Source organism: Poecilia latipinna, unplaced genomic scaffold, assembly GCF_001443285.1.
Source record: "Poecilia latipinna isolate Pla-1442-1.1 unplaced genomic scaffold, P_latipinna-1.0 Scaffold1619, whole genome shotgun sequence".
NCBI lineage: Eukaryota > Metazoa > Chordata > Actinopteri > Cyprinodontiformes > Poeciliidae > Poecilia > Poecilia latipinna.
Window position 1 is genome coordinate 244,081 of NW_015114235.1, and position 16,333 is coordinate 260,413.

Consider the following 16,333-nt stretch of genomic DNA (forward strand, 5'->3'; position numbering starts at 1 on the left):
TAATGTCATGTTTTTGTCTATCTTATGACAGTGTAAAATGTCAAAACACATGTTTTATAATCATTTAGTACTCATGTAGCATTTTCATGAAATACTTATACTCTTAGTAATTTTTTGGACGGCTAGTTTATACCTTTACTTCAGTTAAAACATGTTGAAGCAGTGCTAATGTTACTTGAGCACAATTTCTGGGTACGCCACAAACCTCTGCTCTGGCTCTAAACAATGCCAAATGAGAAGCAAATCATAAAAACTAAACAGCAATTCAGTAAGTCTCCCTCCTGTCCAGTGCGTGGTGCTGTAAAGCAGTTGTAAACTGTGACTTACGCATCTCACATGAAGAAGAAGTAAATCAAGCCTTTCCAGTCTGGCCCGAATGTGTCTCCAAATGAACCTAAAATGTGAGGCTACTCAGTTTCAGCACGGTGTCTGACTTAGCTGCATGCCATGGCGGGATATCCGTTCCGACTGGACCAAAATATCTCGACCGAAACAGACTGTCACCGTTTCAGGTGTTCGTGTTGTTATTGGAGCTAGCATTAGCCTTGGCTAAATTAGCTAAGGCTGCTGTTATTTTATACTTCAGCATAACTGATTCATCGCTGCAGGGCAGAGAGCCGCAAAAACAAGGTAACTCCGTTGCAAGTTGCACCATTCCATAATAACCGGGCTAATATCTGGATATTATTCTGTTAATTATCGCAGTCCTTTGTAATTGTTTTATACATTAAAAAAAAAAGCAATTAACTGCTGTGCGAGTTTTAGGGAGACACATCTCAGGCAAAATGTCCCGTGTATCAACGGTTAAGGTTAGCTAACAGACTCGGAGTTGTCCCAATACTAGCTGTTTGGAGATGTAGCAGCAGGCAGCCAGTGAGCTGACCCTGGTTCAGCACAGCCCGTCTGTCAGAAGGCAAAAGGGAAATCATGTCCTGCAAAGCCGCAACCAAGGACAAGAAGTCGAGCTTCAGCAAGAAGCTGTTCAGGCGAGGCTCTGTGCGCTCCGTGGGCAGCTTTATGAGCAAAGTCCTCCGGACTCTGACAGCCTTATCACACTTTGGATCTGAAGTACAAACCGACGACGACAAGGACGATGGAGGATTCTCCGCGTTCAAATCTGGGAGTAAAGATGTTCCCATGGAGGATGGGGACTTTGGTGGGTTCCTGTCCGGAGATAGAGTTCCCGGAGTGTCCGGTCTGAAGAACCACGGTAATACCTGCTTCATGAATGCAATCCTGCAGTGCCTGAGTAACACGGAACTCTTCGCCGAGTACCTCGTTTTGGAGCACTACAAAGGCGAGGAGTTGGAGGAGGATAAGCCCAAAACAAACGGCGTGCATCTGCAGAAAAAAGGTCCTCTGGGCAAAGGAGAAGTGACCGAGCAGCTGTCCGGACTGGTGCGGGCTTTATGGACGTTTGAGTACACACCTCAGCATAGCAGGGACTTCAAGGTAAGAACCAAAACAACACAGTTTGAATGGACATTAATGTTGATTTCTCATATTACAATGTTTCCAATTCTCTGTCACCTTTAGCATCTTGGCACTGATTTGATGTGAATATATGCTAAACTGAGGCTTCATCAAACAGACAAAACACACTGTTGGGTAGAGATGGATGCACTGATCAGGCTTTTTTTTTTTCTTTTTTTTGGGCCAATACTTTGTGCCAATTTTGTTTTTGAGTCTTATCTGTTGATTCTGATTACTTAGAAAAAATAACCAGTCTTTAAAGATAAATGCTATTTTTTTTTTTCTGACTGGTTAGTCATTTTATTTCAGTAAAAATGTCTCTAGCCTTTGAGGAATTTGTATTCATCTAGAAAATGTGAATTAAAGTTGATGCCATTGAAAATTGTGGTAATTTTCAGCTTTATTCTTTGGATAAATAATAGAAAGAAAATCCAGTTTATTATTTCATCAAATGATCACCTGTCAGAGCTGATGGCAGAAAATGTCCAATGTCTGTTTCGTTGGTTGATGCTGCACTATTTATCAGCATGCAAATTATTAATTCCACACACTTAGGGTTTATTTGTCAGGAAATTTTGCATTCTAAGCCAAAATTTGCTATAATATTATTGCACATTTTAATTTTAAGATGAGGAAATATTTACAACATATTTTGTAGCCCTTGTGTTTATCTAAAATAAGGCTGGAAGACACATGTAACAGAGATAAAATCATAGGCAAAATGAATGTTTTAGAGCTTTTGTCAGTTTTTTGTATTGTTGGATTTTGTTGTTTGTTGCAGAATGCTGTGTCAAAAAATGCCACACAGTTTAAAGGGAACGCTCAGCACGATGCTCAAGAGTTTCTGCTGTGGTTGCTGGACAGAGTACATGAGGATCTCAACACCGTCAACCCAAACACCAGGCCTGCTATTAAGGTGAATTGTGAAGCTATCAGAAGGATAACAAGTTGCAGGACGTCCTGTAATTTAAGTGAGAAATCTGAGACTTCCCTTTTGATCTCTGAGCCATCAGATTATATATGTTTTTTCCCCATCACATTGTTTCTTATTTAATTTTGCTCATCAAATTAAAATGTAGTCGGACCAAATTAGACTCGCCTGACCTTGTGCTTCCACTTGAATCTAGTTATATAAATTGCATCTCAAGGCATCATTTGCACCTCACTGACGAGTGTAATTATGACCAATCAGGTTAATAAATCATCTCGTCTCATTAGCCTCCCATTGAAGAAGATGACCAGAGCATAGAGGGGCCCTCTCCTCCTCTCTCTGCTGGGTCGTTCGTGCAGGAGCTGTTCCAGGCTCAGTACAGGTAGGCTTAATTCATTTAGAGTCTTCTAACACTATCTGTTGATCACATTAAGAGATTTATTCCCCCCCTCCCTCCCCTTACAGGTCTTCCCTTACGTGCCCGCATTGCCAAAAGCAGAGCAACACCTTTGACCCCTTCCTTTGCATCTCCTTACCAATCCCTCTGCCACACACACGGTGAGTTCCTCTTTAAAGCTCTGGTTGTGGATCAGCAGGGAGGAACCAGTTTCTAGAGCTCTGCTTACGGGTCCCTACATGTTCCTAACTATTGCCACTTAACGTGGCTGTGTTTTCTTCTTTGAAACTGCACACACCTAAATACACTGCATGCAGTCTCTAAAGCACTGCCACTTTTGACGATAGGTCAAACACAGTGTTTGTGCATGCAGGTGTGTGTGTTTTGAGAAGCTTACAAGGGTGTGACAATAATGGAAGTGTTGGAGTGTGTGTGTGTGTGTGTGTGTGTGTGTGTGTGTGTGGGTGTGTGGCGGTGGAGGGAAGGAAGGAAACCTGTTTTGACAGGAGGGCCGTCAGGCTAAAGGTGCAGGAGCATCAAACGGGTTGAGAAGGAGCATGTGCTCCAGTTTTTAAACAAAAACAATTACGTGTGAGCCCAGAGGGAGGAGAGAGAAGAAGAAAAACAAAAACTACTGTAGCATGTTGTTATGTTGTAGATCAGCAAGTTTAACCTGTAAGCATTTCATCTTTTCTCTTTGGTAGTACAGGATGAATGAGTTTGCTGTGGGAGAGGGGGGGGGGCTCCCACTTGTCCCAAATTCCAGATTCTTGTCTTTGGTAGGAGTGAAGAAGTGACAAATGTTTAAATGAGAGCAAATTTTACCTTCTTAAAAACAGAGAAAACAAGAATGTGTTGAAGGACTTGGCCTTGCAAGGATCAAAAATCTTGTTGACTGGAAAGAAACATTACTGTTGAGCGTATCAAACGTCTTCTCTTGAATGTGCAGTTATTAATGCAAACTATGATTATTTTTGTTGGAATAATTCAGAAACGATGCGGTTTCTGCATTAGTAAAGGATAAACTACTAATTTATTGAGTCAGAATGTCAGTCACTCTGTGATACTTCATTTTAAAGTGTCAAACTTTTTTTTTTTTTTTTTTTCTTAACACCTGGAAGAACTGGGCATTTCCAAATCGATATACATAAAACAATATTTTTTACTTTTTTTTTTTTTTCTTTCATCAGGCCCTTGTATGTGACTGTGGTCTACCAGGGGAAGTACTCTCACTGCATGAGGATCGGAGTTGCTGTTCCTCTCAAAAGTACCGTCTATCGCCTCAGAGACGCCGTGTCACGTGAAATCAAGATCCCAATGGACCAGGTGCTATTCCTGTCTCTGTTCAGGGTCTGACACTGAAAGGCTGTGTTACAGGCACAAGGTGTCGGCTCAGTCAGTGTTTGTTGAACCTGTTCCACCTTCCAGTCAGATAGTAATTTGTAAATGGAGCTAGTTTTCCCTGAAGCGTGCGTCGAAATTGAAGTTAGCTGTCAGCAGAAGCATTATGTCAGCTTTCCTTTTTCCTTTCATGCAGTTTGTTCTGACTGAAATGTATTACGATGGCTTCCACCGCTCGTTTTGCGACGATGACGACGATCTTGACATCATCCAAGAGAGCGATTCCATCTTTGCCTTTGAGACACCAGAGACCTTCAAATTAGAAAACCTACGCACAAAAAGAGGTAAGCTGGAAACAATTTTCAAAAATGGTTCGGTACTGTGTTGTTGTTGTTTTTCTGCGTATAATAAACGATGCAGACACAGAAACATCAGTGTGCCTTTTTTTTTTTTTTTTTTTTTTTGTCACAGGAAGCCTTCTGGCAAATTTAAATCACAACAATTTAAAGTATGGGACAGAAATCAGCAGGACTCCATCCTTCATGCAGGGGGCAATGACTCCTGTAACTGGATCTCCAAATAAAAACGTAGGGCCAGAAAAGGTTATTCTCCTGGTGTGTAACAGAGCGTGCACTGGCCACCAGGCAAAAAGGTACGGCTATGAAATATGTCAGCGCTTGTAATTTTGGTGAAGTGTCTTCCCATTTAATGACAGCTTTATAATATGTCTTATTAGATTTGGCCTGCCTTTTGTACTGTACATGGAGCGCACTGTGACTTGGGATGCTCTACAAAAAGAGATCCTGGAGAAAATGCGACATCTTTTGAGGCCTGGGGTCTACATTCAGGTCGGGAGATTTTACATTACTGCCCGTTACATTGTGCGTAATCTAATTGAAATATTTTGTCTATGAATTGACTCGTTTTTTTACCAGCAGTGAGATCACAAAGAGCAATATAAAGAAAGTAGAACATCTATTACTTTATTGTTTAGGTTGGGCCTTTCAGTCTTCGGGTGGTTGGCGTCGTTGGTATTACCTACCTCCTTCCTCAAGATGAGAGACCACTGTGTCACCCAACGGTTGAAAGGTCAGTTCGTGTAGTTAATGTCATGTTTCCTAAACTTTTATAGATTGGACCTGTGACATCAAGTGTTATTTTCACATATAAATTAAGCCTGATTTGGATTCTCTGGGATGCATCTTCTTGTAGTTCATTCGGTCGTAGAAATACGCCTTCCAAAAAATAATTATAGCATATATGAAAATTGAGATAAATAGAATATGCCAATCTACTCTAGATTTGCTTCTACTCATGTTCTCCTTTAGTTTTATTGCTTTTACATATTGGGTTAAGTTATGTTGAAGCAGGAATTTGAGTGTTGAGATTCTAGTTTAGCTTGTTTTGTTAACCCACTGGATTTTGCATTAATGAACCAGTGAAGCGTGTCACTCTTGTGTAGTAATCCTTTATGTATTGTTGCTGTTACACCGTTTGATCTTTAAGTGACATATAGTGAATGAAAGGACATTTGGTTCTAACAATTCTTGACACTGGCTTCACATAACAAAAATATTAATAATATTTTATTGTTAGTATGTAGCTGTAGCAATTCAGTTTTTTACAATTGAATAAGTTTAAAGTTCAGATCTGACACTTTTACAGCTATTTATTTCTAATCAATAAAAATGCTGAAGGACAACTAAACATAAAATGACATAGTTTAAGGACTTAAGCACAAAATGGTTTTGTACAGGAACGAGTCAGAGAACGAAATGTGTGAAATGGGAGTCTGAATTGTAAAAAAAAAAAAAAAATGCCACTGACTTTTTTTTCTTTTTTATTGCAGAGCGTACAAGTCCTGTGGACAAGGGGGACCTCCACATGTGAAGATTGTGGTCGAGTGGGACAAGGAAACCAAGGACTAGTGAGTTAAAACACAGTTGAATTAAAGTTAATGCTGACTACTAAACGGCATAAAAAGAGAGATTCTGTAATGCACTATTTAGAAATGTTAAAAAGATTGTATTATTTAAATCGAAAACCTTCGGCCAGTGAATAACATCTCCTGTAGTGCAGAAGATTTTGCAGGTCAACAACAATTTATAAAAGTCACGGAGACCTAATCTGACAACTTTGATCAGAATTTCTGACAATGTTTTTGCTTTCAAAAGAACCTCAAACCAGACTCAGACTTTTTTTGAGCTCTTTGAAAGCTTCTACTTTGGTACTGCCTTTCACAATTGTCTGATTTTGAAAAAATAAACCAGATTTTTCTTTGAACTGATGCTTTGCAGTTGGAAAAAGCTTTCTTTTAACTAAACACCAGCGATGAAGTCCTCCTACCCAATCAGATGAATAAGCTTTTTTATGTCATGCCAGCCAAACTATCCTGGATCATCAGTTCACATGCCTCTTCTTGTCCGACTCAGTCACTATCTTTTACATTTCTCTGGATCGGGATTCTTTTGTGGGCAGTCGTTAAATTTAGTTCTAGAAGAGTCCTCTGAGTTGTTTTTATCTGGTCATTTTGAGGAAGTGATAAACTCAAACTGATTACTGCCACAGTTATTGGTGTTAACCTGCAATACAGTGTCAAAATACACTCTCATAATAATATCAACTGAAACAGAAGGTATTTGAAGAAATACCTGTGATCATTTTGATCATACGTCTCCTGTTTTCTGCAGTCTGTTCGGCCACACTGAGGAGGAGTACATTCCAGATGCAGAGAGCGTCTATCTGCACAGGCAGCAGCATCATCAGCCCCAGGCCTGCACCCTTGCTCAGTGCTTCCAGCTCTACACTAAAGAGGAGCAGGTACAAACCAGCAGACAAAAAATGCTTTCACTCAGTAGTTTTCCATGAAAAACAATATAACCTAAATTTGCCTTGGCAATAGCAGTTTGAAAAAAGAAAAAAAAAAACATCCCTACTTTTCTTTTTGTTTTTGTTTTGCAGTTTAAAAATTTCTCCAGACATCCAAAAGCTATTCTGTTCTCACAGTTTAACGGCATGTAACTGCTAATGCTATGTTTCAGATAGACTAAAAATCCTAAACTTCGTCAAATGCCTCCATTGTGGTTTAACTTGCCTCCAACTGCTCTGGTGGAAAGTAGAGAAAAGGGTGGAAACGTGGGCCTCATCCTGTGTGGAGCTTATTTTAAAAGCAGTGTGGTTGAAGCTTGTTCTTCTTTTTGGACTGCGTGCCTGTGTGTGTGTGTGGGCGTGTGTGTGTGTGTGTGTGTGTGTGTGTGTGTGTGTGTGTGTGTGTGTGTGTGTTTTAGCTGGCTCCAGACGATGCCTGGCGCTGTCCCCACTGCAAGCAGCTGCAGCAGGGCCGGATAAAGCTCAGCTTGTGGACGCTGCCGGATGTGCTTATACTGCATCTCAAGAGGTTTCGACAGGTATTTGAGCTTAAGCGATTACTAAATAAACTTAAAACAGTCTTTCAAGCATATAATCGCATCCTAATGAATTTAAAAATGATTTAAAAACACAATTTATTTCAGTAATTAATTACATTTACTCATGGTTATCTTGATGGCTTGCAGATAGTTCAAACTAAAAATTGAGTGTCCCAGAAAATTAAAATGTTCCAAAAAAAATAAAAAATCTATATAAAAGGATTTGTTTTATCTGAAGGTTTTCTGTTGTCTACTCGGGTATAGACAAGACTGCTGATTTGTCAGTAGTTTTCAGTTATTGATACCCTCTGTTTAGAGGAGCATAAGCCATGAAAGTCATTGCTGTGGAAGTTGGTTGTTGATGCATATTAGTGGTTATTAAAACAAAATTTAACAGAAATAAATGTTTGAAATATGTCACTTTGTTTAATTAATCTCTATATTACACAAGTCACACTTTTTAAAATAGATTTTTGAAAAAACAAAAGAAAAAAAAAAAACGTTTCAATCTATCCTGCTTCTGGATCTCGATCGGTTTCTGAATTCAGGAAGGAGACCGGAGGGTGAAGATGCAGAACATGGTGAGGTTCCCACTGATGGGGATGGATATGGCACCGCATGTGGTCAAGAGAAGCCAGAGCAGCTGGAGTTTACCGTCTCACTGGTCGCCATGGAGACGTTCCTATGGCCTTGGAAGGAACCCGGATGACTACCTTTATGACCTGTATGCTGTTTGCAACCATCATGGCAATATGCATGGAGGACACTACACTGGTGATGCACTTAGTTGTAGCGCTTTTAAACAATGTTCATATTTCAAGATCCAAATGAATGGGTTTGATTGTTAATTTGAACCCGTTTTATTCTTGGTCTGTGTTCTCAGCTTACTGCAAAAACTCTGTTGATGGTCAGTGGTACTGCTTCGACGACAGTGAGGTGACACCAATTTCTGACGATGCTGTGTGTCAGCAAACGGCCTACATACTGTTTTATCAGAGAAGAACCACAATTCCCTCTTGGTCTGCCAACAGCTCTGTTGCTGGTCAGCATCCTTTATATACTGTTTGCATGCAGACTTGACCCAATGATCATGTTTTGACAAAATTACCTGAGAACTCTCTTTGTGCCGGAGCTTAAGTTTTGATCTGTGGCTGAATCCCCCCCTCGTCTGTCACACAGGCTCTACTAGCTCATCACTGTGCGACCACTGGATCAATAGGTTACCTGGAAGCAGGCCTGCCAGTTTGGCCTCTGGAGCTTCATCCAGACGTACCTCGCTTGCTTCACTGGCTGAGTCGGTGGAGTTTCCTGCAGAACGTAATGAGGATGATGGTGAGGATAGACCTTCATTTATAGTGTTTGAAATTGCGCGGGAAGTGGTCATTTCAACCACATTCATCTGACTGTTTTTTCCCATGTTCATTTTGAGTGACTCACAAAGCTAAAGAAGCCTACAACCAGAAATGAACTGTCTGTTATGATTTATGTCCATGTCAGTTTATTGATTCAGTTGTCAACCACAATTTTTATGAGTTGCGAAACTTGTTTTTGTGTCCGTTATTACTAGATCGCCTCAATTTAATATTATCATGTCCTACTTTTGTAAACTCCATATTATTCTGATATTAGAAGTGGACATTTACTGTATTGTTTATCACTTATGAAAATTTCTTATCATGATAAAAATTTTGATTTATTGTTGTCTTGATAAATTTCTATTAATGATATAAAAAAAATCCAATACTAACATTACCAGGAATGTTATTTTTACTATTTTCTCCACTGTTCCACAAAAATCAGTAAATTTGAAAATTAGATTAAATATAGTTACTTTGCAATTACATTTCCCATTGAAGAAGCCAATTTAAAACGGGAACATTTTTCAAGAATAGTATTTGTGTTTGTGACGCTGTGATTGCTGAGCCATACAGTTACTTATTAAAGACATAATACATAGTTTTTCATCATCACTTTTATTATCACAATAGTACCACAAAATATTGTGATAAAATTCGAAGTCCATATTGCCCACCCCAGTTCGATGTTTGCTCATTTAGTTTAAGGAAAAACTAAAATCTTTTTCGCTTAACAACAAAAGAATCTCTAAAACCTTTGCTGTTTTTAGGAGGATTTTCAGTCCGCCCATTTGTGAGAAGCATCCAGCGACAGAGCTTGTCCTCAAGGTCATCTATTGCCAGCCCTTTGGCCTTCAGCGACAGTGGAATGAAGCCGTCTTGGTCTCTCTCTGCCAAGCTCCAGATGAGATCCAACTCACCCTCACGCTTCTCCTTAGACTCTCGGTGTTCTCCTCCTCTGGAGAGGATAGGAGAGGCAGGCGACGATAAGGTATCCACGTCCTGTTTTGGCAGCTACAGTCGACATGAACGGTACTTTGGCAGCAGGACTCCATTGTCTATGATGGAAAGCAACTTCGGTGAAGACAGCAATAAAAGGTTCCTAGACATGATGTACTGCAGGGCTCCCACCCCAGTGGAAAAGAAGAGCAACAAAAGCGACACAACTGAAAACAACAATGAGATCACAGCTATAGACCAAAACATACAACCCACTCAAGCAACCCCCTCCAAAGAGCAAAAAAGAAAAAGTAGCATTGGAGGATTCACCCTGAAGTCCGAGAGCACAGGTTCCATCAAGAGCTCCAGCAAAACAGAGTTGGAGAAGACCTCCAAAAAACGTCTGTGCTCAATCAATAAGAACCCAGCCTCTGACACGTCTTCCAGTTCACCGGCAAAAGGCAAGAAGCTGAGCAGCACGAAGGACAAGACTGCAAACACAAAGAAAAGCACCTTGACACCCAGTGGAACTCCCTCTAAAATGAAGGAAGCGAATAAAACTCCCGAGGCTACTCCACAACATAAACCTTCCCTCTGCTCCACACCTCAGTCTTCAGCTTCTCCCTCTCCAACTGCGAAGAAGAACTCGAGCATTACTGAGAAAGGCTCGACGAGCTGCCGGAAACGACTGATGGAAAGGAGTTTCAGCAGAGATTCTATGCACACCAGCCCCCTCGTTGACAGCCATCGGAGCAGCTGTGTGTCCCGTAGTTCAATTCCCAAGAATGGGGACAGCAGTCGGCTTGAGAGGAGGTCTGTAAGGAGTTCCAGCAGCAGTTCTTCAGTCACTAGCCTGCGCTCACCAAGTGTATCCACCAGAGACCTGCAGCGGAGTAGCAAATCAGAGGAAAAAGGCTTGTCTTTCTTCAAGAGTGCCCTCCGACAAAGAGAAAGTCGCCGGTCGGCCGATTTAGGAAAAAGCGCATTGCTTACCAAAAAGGCTTCGGAGAGGACATGCAAGCAGAACGGACAAGCTAAGGAAGTAGACGGTGACGATCAGAAGACTGGAGACGCAGGGTCCTCGAAAACATCTAAAGAAACTCTGGGAGGCGAGTCAAACTCAGACAAGCAGGAGTCTTCCAAGCCCCCCAGCTCTCTTAGTCGTACTCTACTAGGAAAGTCCAAGTCTTCCTCATCCGATGTAAGTAGCAAGTCTCGTACAGATGGGAAAAAACCTCTAGAAAAGATGGCATCTTCTCGAAAGCTGTCATCAAGCATGCAATCTCCTGCTCGAACAACACAGAGGCCTCAGTGATACATCGGTGGTAGTAATGAGAAATAGAACAATGCAGCTATTTACGTTGTGCCTAGGTTTCAGTTAGCATCAGATGTGTTTGAGACACACTTTTTGGTGTTATGGTTTTGTACATCAGCCAAAGATTTCTTACCATACGAAATCTTTGGCTTTGAAATTTCCCTGTTTAAGATATTTCTTTTTTGTTTTTAATTAAAGTAAAAGCATTCTGTCGTCTGCATATACGAGTTCATGGCACTTGCCTGACATGCTAACAGTATTTTTCCAGCCTTTCGAATGTCTTCTGTAAATATTAAAAAGTCAGTGGCAAAGAAAACAAAACCATGACATCAAAATTAGCCTCTGGTACCAATTTCCAGTTATTTCATCGTTCGGAAAACACGTTTTAAGAGTTTCATTCTGAAATAATTCTTGAAAAATTTTATTTTTGGCGAATTGCTTTGAGCCTCTTGCTTTTCTCACCTCTCTTCATGTTGTCTACACATTTATTAATATAAATCTTAAGTTGTTTAATTGAAAGCAGTTGAGGAAAATGCATGCCATATTTACTTGTAAAGATTCACTAACATTCTTGAAAGCTTTTGGCATTGATGCATAGGAGCAACAACAAATGAGTCTTTATTTTGAATATTAAAAAATAAGATTAAAGTGAATGATGGCTTTAGACCAAAACCGGAAATATTAAAAATTGCTCTATGAAAGGAGTTTTGCAAAAGTTTGAAACTTTTGTTTGTTTTTATAGAATGCTGTTTTGATAAAAAGTTTTTTTTAAAGTAAAAATGTATTTAGGTTCCGATGGGGAAAAAAAAATATAAAAAATTGGATGTTTTGAAAGGAAAACCCTTTAAAATTAAAGTTTATAAATATATATTGATGTATCTATAAAACTGTAGACAACATAAATTGTATCTGTTTTCCCCCCTCTATGAGCAAGATAAGAAATGATCTTAAGCGCCTTTTAATGCTGCACATGGAACAAAATATTGCCTTTTGGCAAAATAGTCTTTTACTGTAAGTGTCACCTATAGGAATGTTGTTCAATAGCACTTTGTATAGATAAAAACAGGAAAATTATTATATAATAGTTGGTTACATATTATAGGGTGTATTGTAAAGTAGAGTAAGCAGCCTTAGACTTTAAATGGTAAAAGGGTACATTCATCTCAATGTTACAGGGGTCACCCTACCATAAGAAATATCTCATTTAATACACCTGGTGCTGTAACAGACCACTGCTTCAGTAGCACTGACAGGTTTTTTTTCTTTTAAATAATGACGTTAAGAAGTGTAACCGCAATTTTAACGAGTTACAGAGTTGTTGGTGTTTGTATCATAACCTTTGGTACCTCATTCAAGATACTATCTTTGATAAATAACATTTTGTCTTCTGAAGACTGAATCGCATTATTGGTAATGAGCCATTTACTTAGCTAAATAACTCAGCAGATGTTGCCTGGGACAATGTGTGGACATGAATGCTGAACTTTCTGATCCAATCTACCAGACATTGCATGACAGTTTTACTTTATAAACAATAGAAGGAAAGTAATGTGCAAGTCAGGAGCCTGTCGTCAGGCTTGTTTTAGACTGTAACTGTAGCTTTGTCATTGTAAAGCTGTGCCACCTCAACTGGCAATACTCACACATCAGAAACCAGCAGAGACTTTGTTTTCAAAGATTTAAATGTCTGTACAGGATCAGAACTTAAATCTCAAATAGTTTTTTTTTTTTTACTTTAGATATGCAGGAATCTGTTTCCGTAGCATTTGTCAAGTTTACAATGGTTCTCGGGTTGTTTGAGGAAATGCCACCTTATTGAACCTGACTGCCTTATTTAAATGGTCTGTATGGAATGTGTCTGTCAAAATGTGACTTACTTGGCTTTATAGATCTATCAAAAGTCTCTCTAACCCTGAATAGTTATTTGCCAATCTTAAGTTTTAAAATAACTGTTGAGCGATGCACCAACATCAGGTTGGAAAGTGTATAATTCTCCATCTAAACTGGCAAATAAAATGATTGAATGAAATGCATTGTTCACATGATAGGCAGGATCTATCAGTAATAATGTGTCATAAAACAAAGTAAGTAGGCCTGAATCTAAAAACTAGACACACCTACCAATGAAACACAACAAACATGTTTAATTATGTTTTTATGTTACAGTCACACATTGGGATATGACATCATCCTCGCTTGATGCCCGCTATAATAGCTAATTTCTGTCACAGACCATAAAAATAAAAGGCAGCATGTTTAGATTATGTGGTGTTGCTGTAGCTGCTCTATTTACCTAATCTATCAGGAACATGTGCATGGCACTCGAATCAGAGGAGACTTTTTTTAAATTATTATTATTCATTTTGCTTTGTCTTTCTGTAAAGTCTGTAACTTTTGGTGTACATTTCAGAAATGGCTCATTCCATCCTTCATGTTTGTGTTTCCATGTCCAAGTTCATGTAGCCATAAAGCGGTGTGATGCCCTTTTACTTACAAAGGTTTTTTATATTTTCTATTAGGGTTGGAGGTCGCTGTTAGACAATCTGATAAAAAAATTAAAAATAAAAAAATAAAATGTTAATACTTTATTAAGAATATGTAAATATAAATCATCTCTTTTGGGCACATCATCTTCCTAAAACATTCTAGAGTTTTTGGGACCCTGTAAAGACAGGTGGTACGTTCCACTGTTTTCCCATCTGTTTTTATCACCACTACATTTCTGACAGTTTCTTTAAACATGCAAAAATACTTAGAGATCTGACTGATTAGGACTTATAGTTTAGTATTAAACGTCAGGCAGCTAACTCTTTGGAAATTGGGCAGGTTTTCAGCTGAGATGAAACTTAGTGAATTGAATTGTTACTGAAAGATGACGGTTATTTCTCTAATTCAGTTTAAAAAGAACCGTTAATTCTATTGACTAAGGCTTACAGCTAATAAAGTCAAAATTCAGTTTCTCATTAAGATACTGCACTCTTTTGCTGCAATCTGAGACCTTAATTTTCTAATTGTCCGGATACAGATGTGTGCGATGAGTATTTATGCTCCGGTGCTAGCTGCACGCCACACATTGTGATTCTGCCCACAACAAATCAGTGACCTTTTGATTCACAGTCCTCTCAAAGCCACGGTTACCTTTCTTGATTCTGCCATATTTACTACCACTCTTTTTTTCTTCCACTCAACTTTCTTTTGGTATGAGACAAAGCACTGTGCGAACAGGCAGCTTCCATGATGGTGACTTTTTGTGGCTGATGCACAAAATAGAAATTGACAACGGCTGTTGTAAAGCAGTTGTCCCTAATAAGACGACACACCTGTAGTAAAAACTCATTTTAATGGTCCTGTGTGGTATTTATATTTTTTTGAGAAACTGAATTTATGGTTTCCATTAGCTGTAATCCAGAATCACCTAGGTAACAAAAATAAACACCTGAAATATATCACTCAGTGGGTAGTTTGTATATTTCAGTTGAATGGCTGAAATAATGTTTCGATTTTTAAATTTACACATCAAAGCTGCTTCCAAATGTTCAAGAGAGATAAAGATTGTGCTAAAGCAAACAAATACAATTTGGGATTTACTTGCTATAATTTTAATATCCATATGCTGAGATTGAAAAAAAAAGTATAAAAATGTGCACAATCAAAGAGTTAACCAGTTCTCATTCCAGTTGAAAACATTAAAGCTGAATCACAATCTTCACATGAATCTTCTTTGTCTACCCTTCTGCACTGCAGTGCATGTCTGTCTTTTTTTTTTTTTTTTTCATTTTTCCTTTGCCGTTTCCTGTAAACTTGTCATTGTACAGAGCAGAATGATTAATGAATGCAGTGTTGCATGAAAACACTAATGCATGTATTTTAAACCAACTATGCAAGAGTCTGCAGCTGTGTAACATAGATTGCAATGCAATATTATAATTGCAATAGATTGCTGGTATATCCCGTTGCTTTATTTGCACACCTCTACGATATTTCCGAATTATCCAACACAGAATATTTCATTTTTGCTGTAAAGTGTTTCGAGTCATCTTAATTTCCTCCATGTTGACTTTCTCTAATCTTTTTGGGTGCTCCCACTAGTCTGGTGGGTTTTTTTTGTTGTTTTTTTTGTCATTGTCGTTTCACATTTACCGTTGCACACCAGCAGAGATAATACTATGGATGTGAAAAATCTATATGTGATTACTATGTCGACTCATTATCTATGACTGTATTTTGTGAAAGCCTTTCATTAGTTTACTTCAGTGGGGGTAAAAAAAAAAGTGTGAACCCCTGTTGCCATTTTCTCAGCTGCATCCAAGGTGTGGTCAGTCTTGAATATATATAATAAAAAAATATTAACGTAGCTACATGCAATAAATAGAGATAGCAAATTTAGTTTTGTAATACAGTACATGAATATGACATTATTTTTTTTAGTTTCATATTTATCAGACAGTCATTTCAGTCGTGCTGATTTTATTTTTTATTATTGATTCACATTTTTTAAAAGGCAGTTTTACAAATGACTCTTTTTTTCTTTTTTTTTTTTCATGGCTTGTGAACTTTTGTTAATTGAATATTTAGCCAGCCACGCTGCAGGAGCAAACATCTCAAAGTAGCATGTTACATATTCCAATATGCATTTTGCTGCTAAACTGAAGCCGCATTGAACCTGGAAACTAAAGTAGCTGCATTTTTACGATTGAGTTGCACACTTCATTTCTGCAGGTTCTGTGGCACTTCAAATATATTCCCTCAAGTACAGCTTCGAAGTTTTAAAGACTTGCAGTGCTTTAAAGTGGGTTTTCGAGGCATTTTTCAAATGTAAGCACTACAAATGTACTAAAACTGTTTGCTAGCCTTAAGCAGTCACATGTAATGGTTATGTATCTTTGGATGATGCAGAATTTAGAAAGCTGTGTAATGAAATGTCTTGAGTGTCATTTTTTTTTTCTTTATTGTTAAGCTAGAAAATCATTCTGGATACACAGAATGTCCTTTTCATTATTTTTTTTTTACTTTTATATAATCCACAAGCTGTTTTGTAAAATTAAATATGTTGCAAATGGTTACTTTTTAAGTTTGAGAATAGTTTATTCCTTTTTATCAGATCGACAGCTGCATTTTCTGATTCTTATTATACATTACAGCCTCTATTCCACAATATGCCTGTGCATTTTTTTT

The 16,333-nt window shown here is 38.5% G+C and overlaps 1 protein-coding gene and 1 long non-coding RNA gene across 2 annotated transcripts; one reads left to right on the forward strand and one right to left on the reverse strand.

Moving 5' to 3' along the window:
• The first annotated feature begins 321 nt into the window (after positions 1-321).
• Positions 322-11,796, forward strand: usp31 (ubiquitin specific peptidase 31). Its single transcript, XM_015059319.1, has 16 exons — positions 322-1,452; positions 2,255-2,389; positions 2,692-2,786; positions 2,870-2,962; positions 3,992-4,127; positions 4,339-4,486; positions 4,614-4,794; positions 4,879-4,990; positions 5,137-5,231; positions 5,992-6,069; positions 6,833-6,962; positions 7,430-7,549; positions 8,098-8,323; positions 8,433-8,591; positions 8,729-8,881; positions 9,675-11,796. The coding sequence occupies exons 1-16, from the start codon at positions 928-930 to the stop codon at positions 11,156-11,158; spliced, it is 3,870 nt and encodes a 1,289-aa protein (XP_014914805.1). The 5' UTR covers positions 322-927; the 3' UTR covers positions 11,159-11,796.
• Positions 5,980-6,908, reverse strand: LOC106964070 (uncharacterized). The gene is made up of 3 exons (XR_001428315.1): positions 6,815-6,908; positions 6,489-6,724; positions 5,980-6,066 (listed from the first exon to the last, which is right to left on the reverse strand). It is a non-coding gene; the product is annotated as an uncharacterized LOC106964070 (long non-coding RNA).
• Positions 11,797-16,333: the final 4,537 nt, after the last annotated feature.

Coding starts and splice junctions, on each gene's coding strand:
- usp31 (XM_015059319.1), top strand. CDS start 928: ATGTCCTGCAAAGCCGCAACCAAGGACAAGAAGTCGAGCTTCAGCAAG. Junction 2,963..3,991: donor ATCCCTCTGCCACACACACG/GTGAGTTCCTCT, acceptor TTCTTTCATCAG/GCCCTTGTATGTGACTGTGG. Junction 6,963..7,429: donor TCTACACTAAAGAGGAGCAG/GTACAAACCAGC, acceptor TGTGTGTTTTAG/CTGGCTCCAGACGATGCCTG.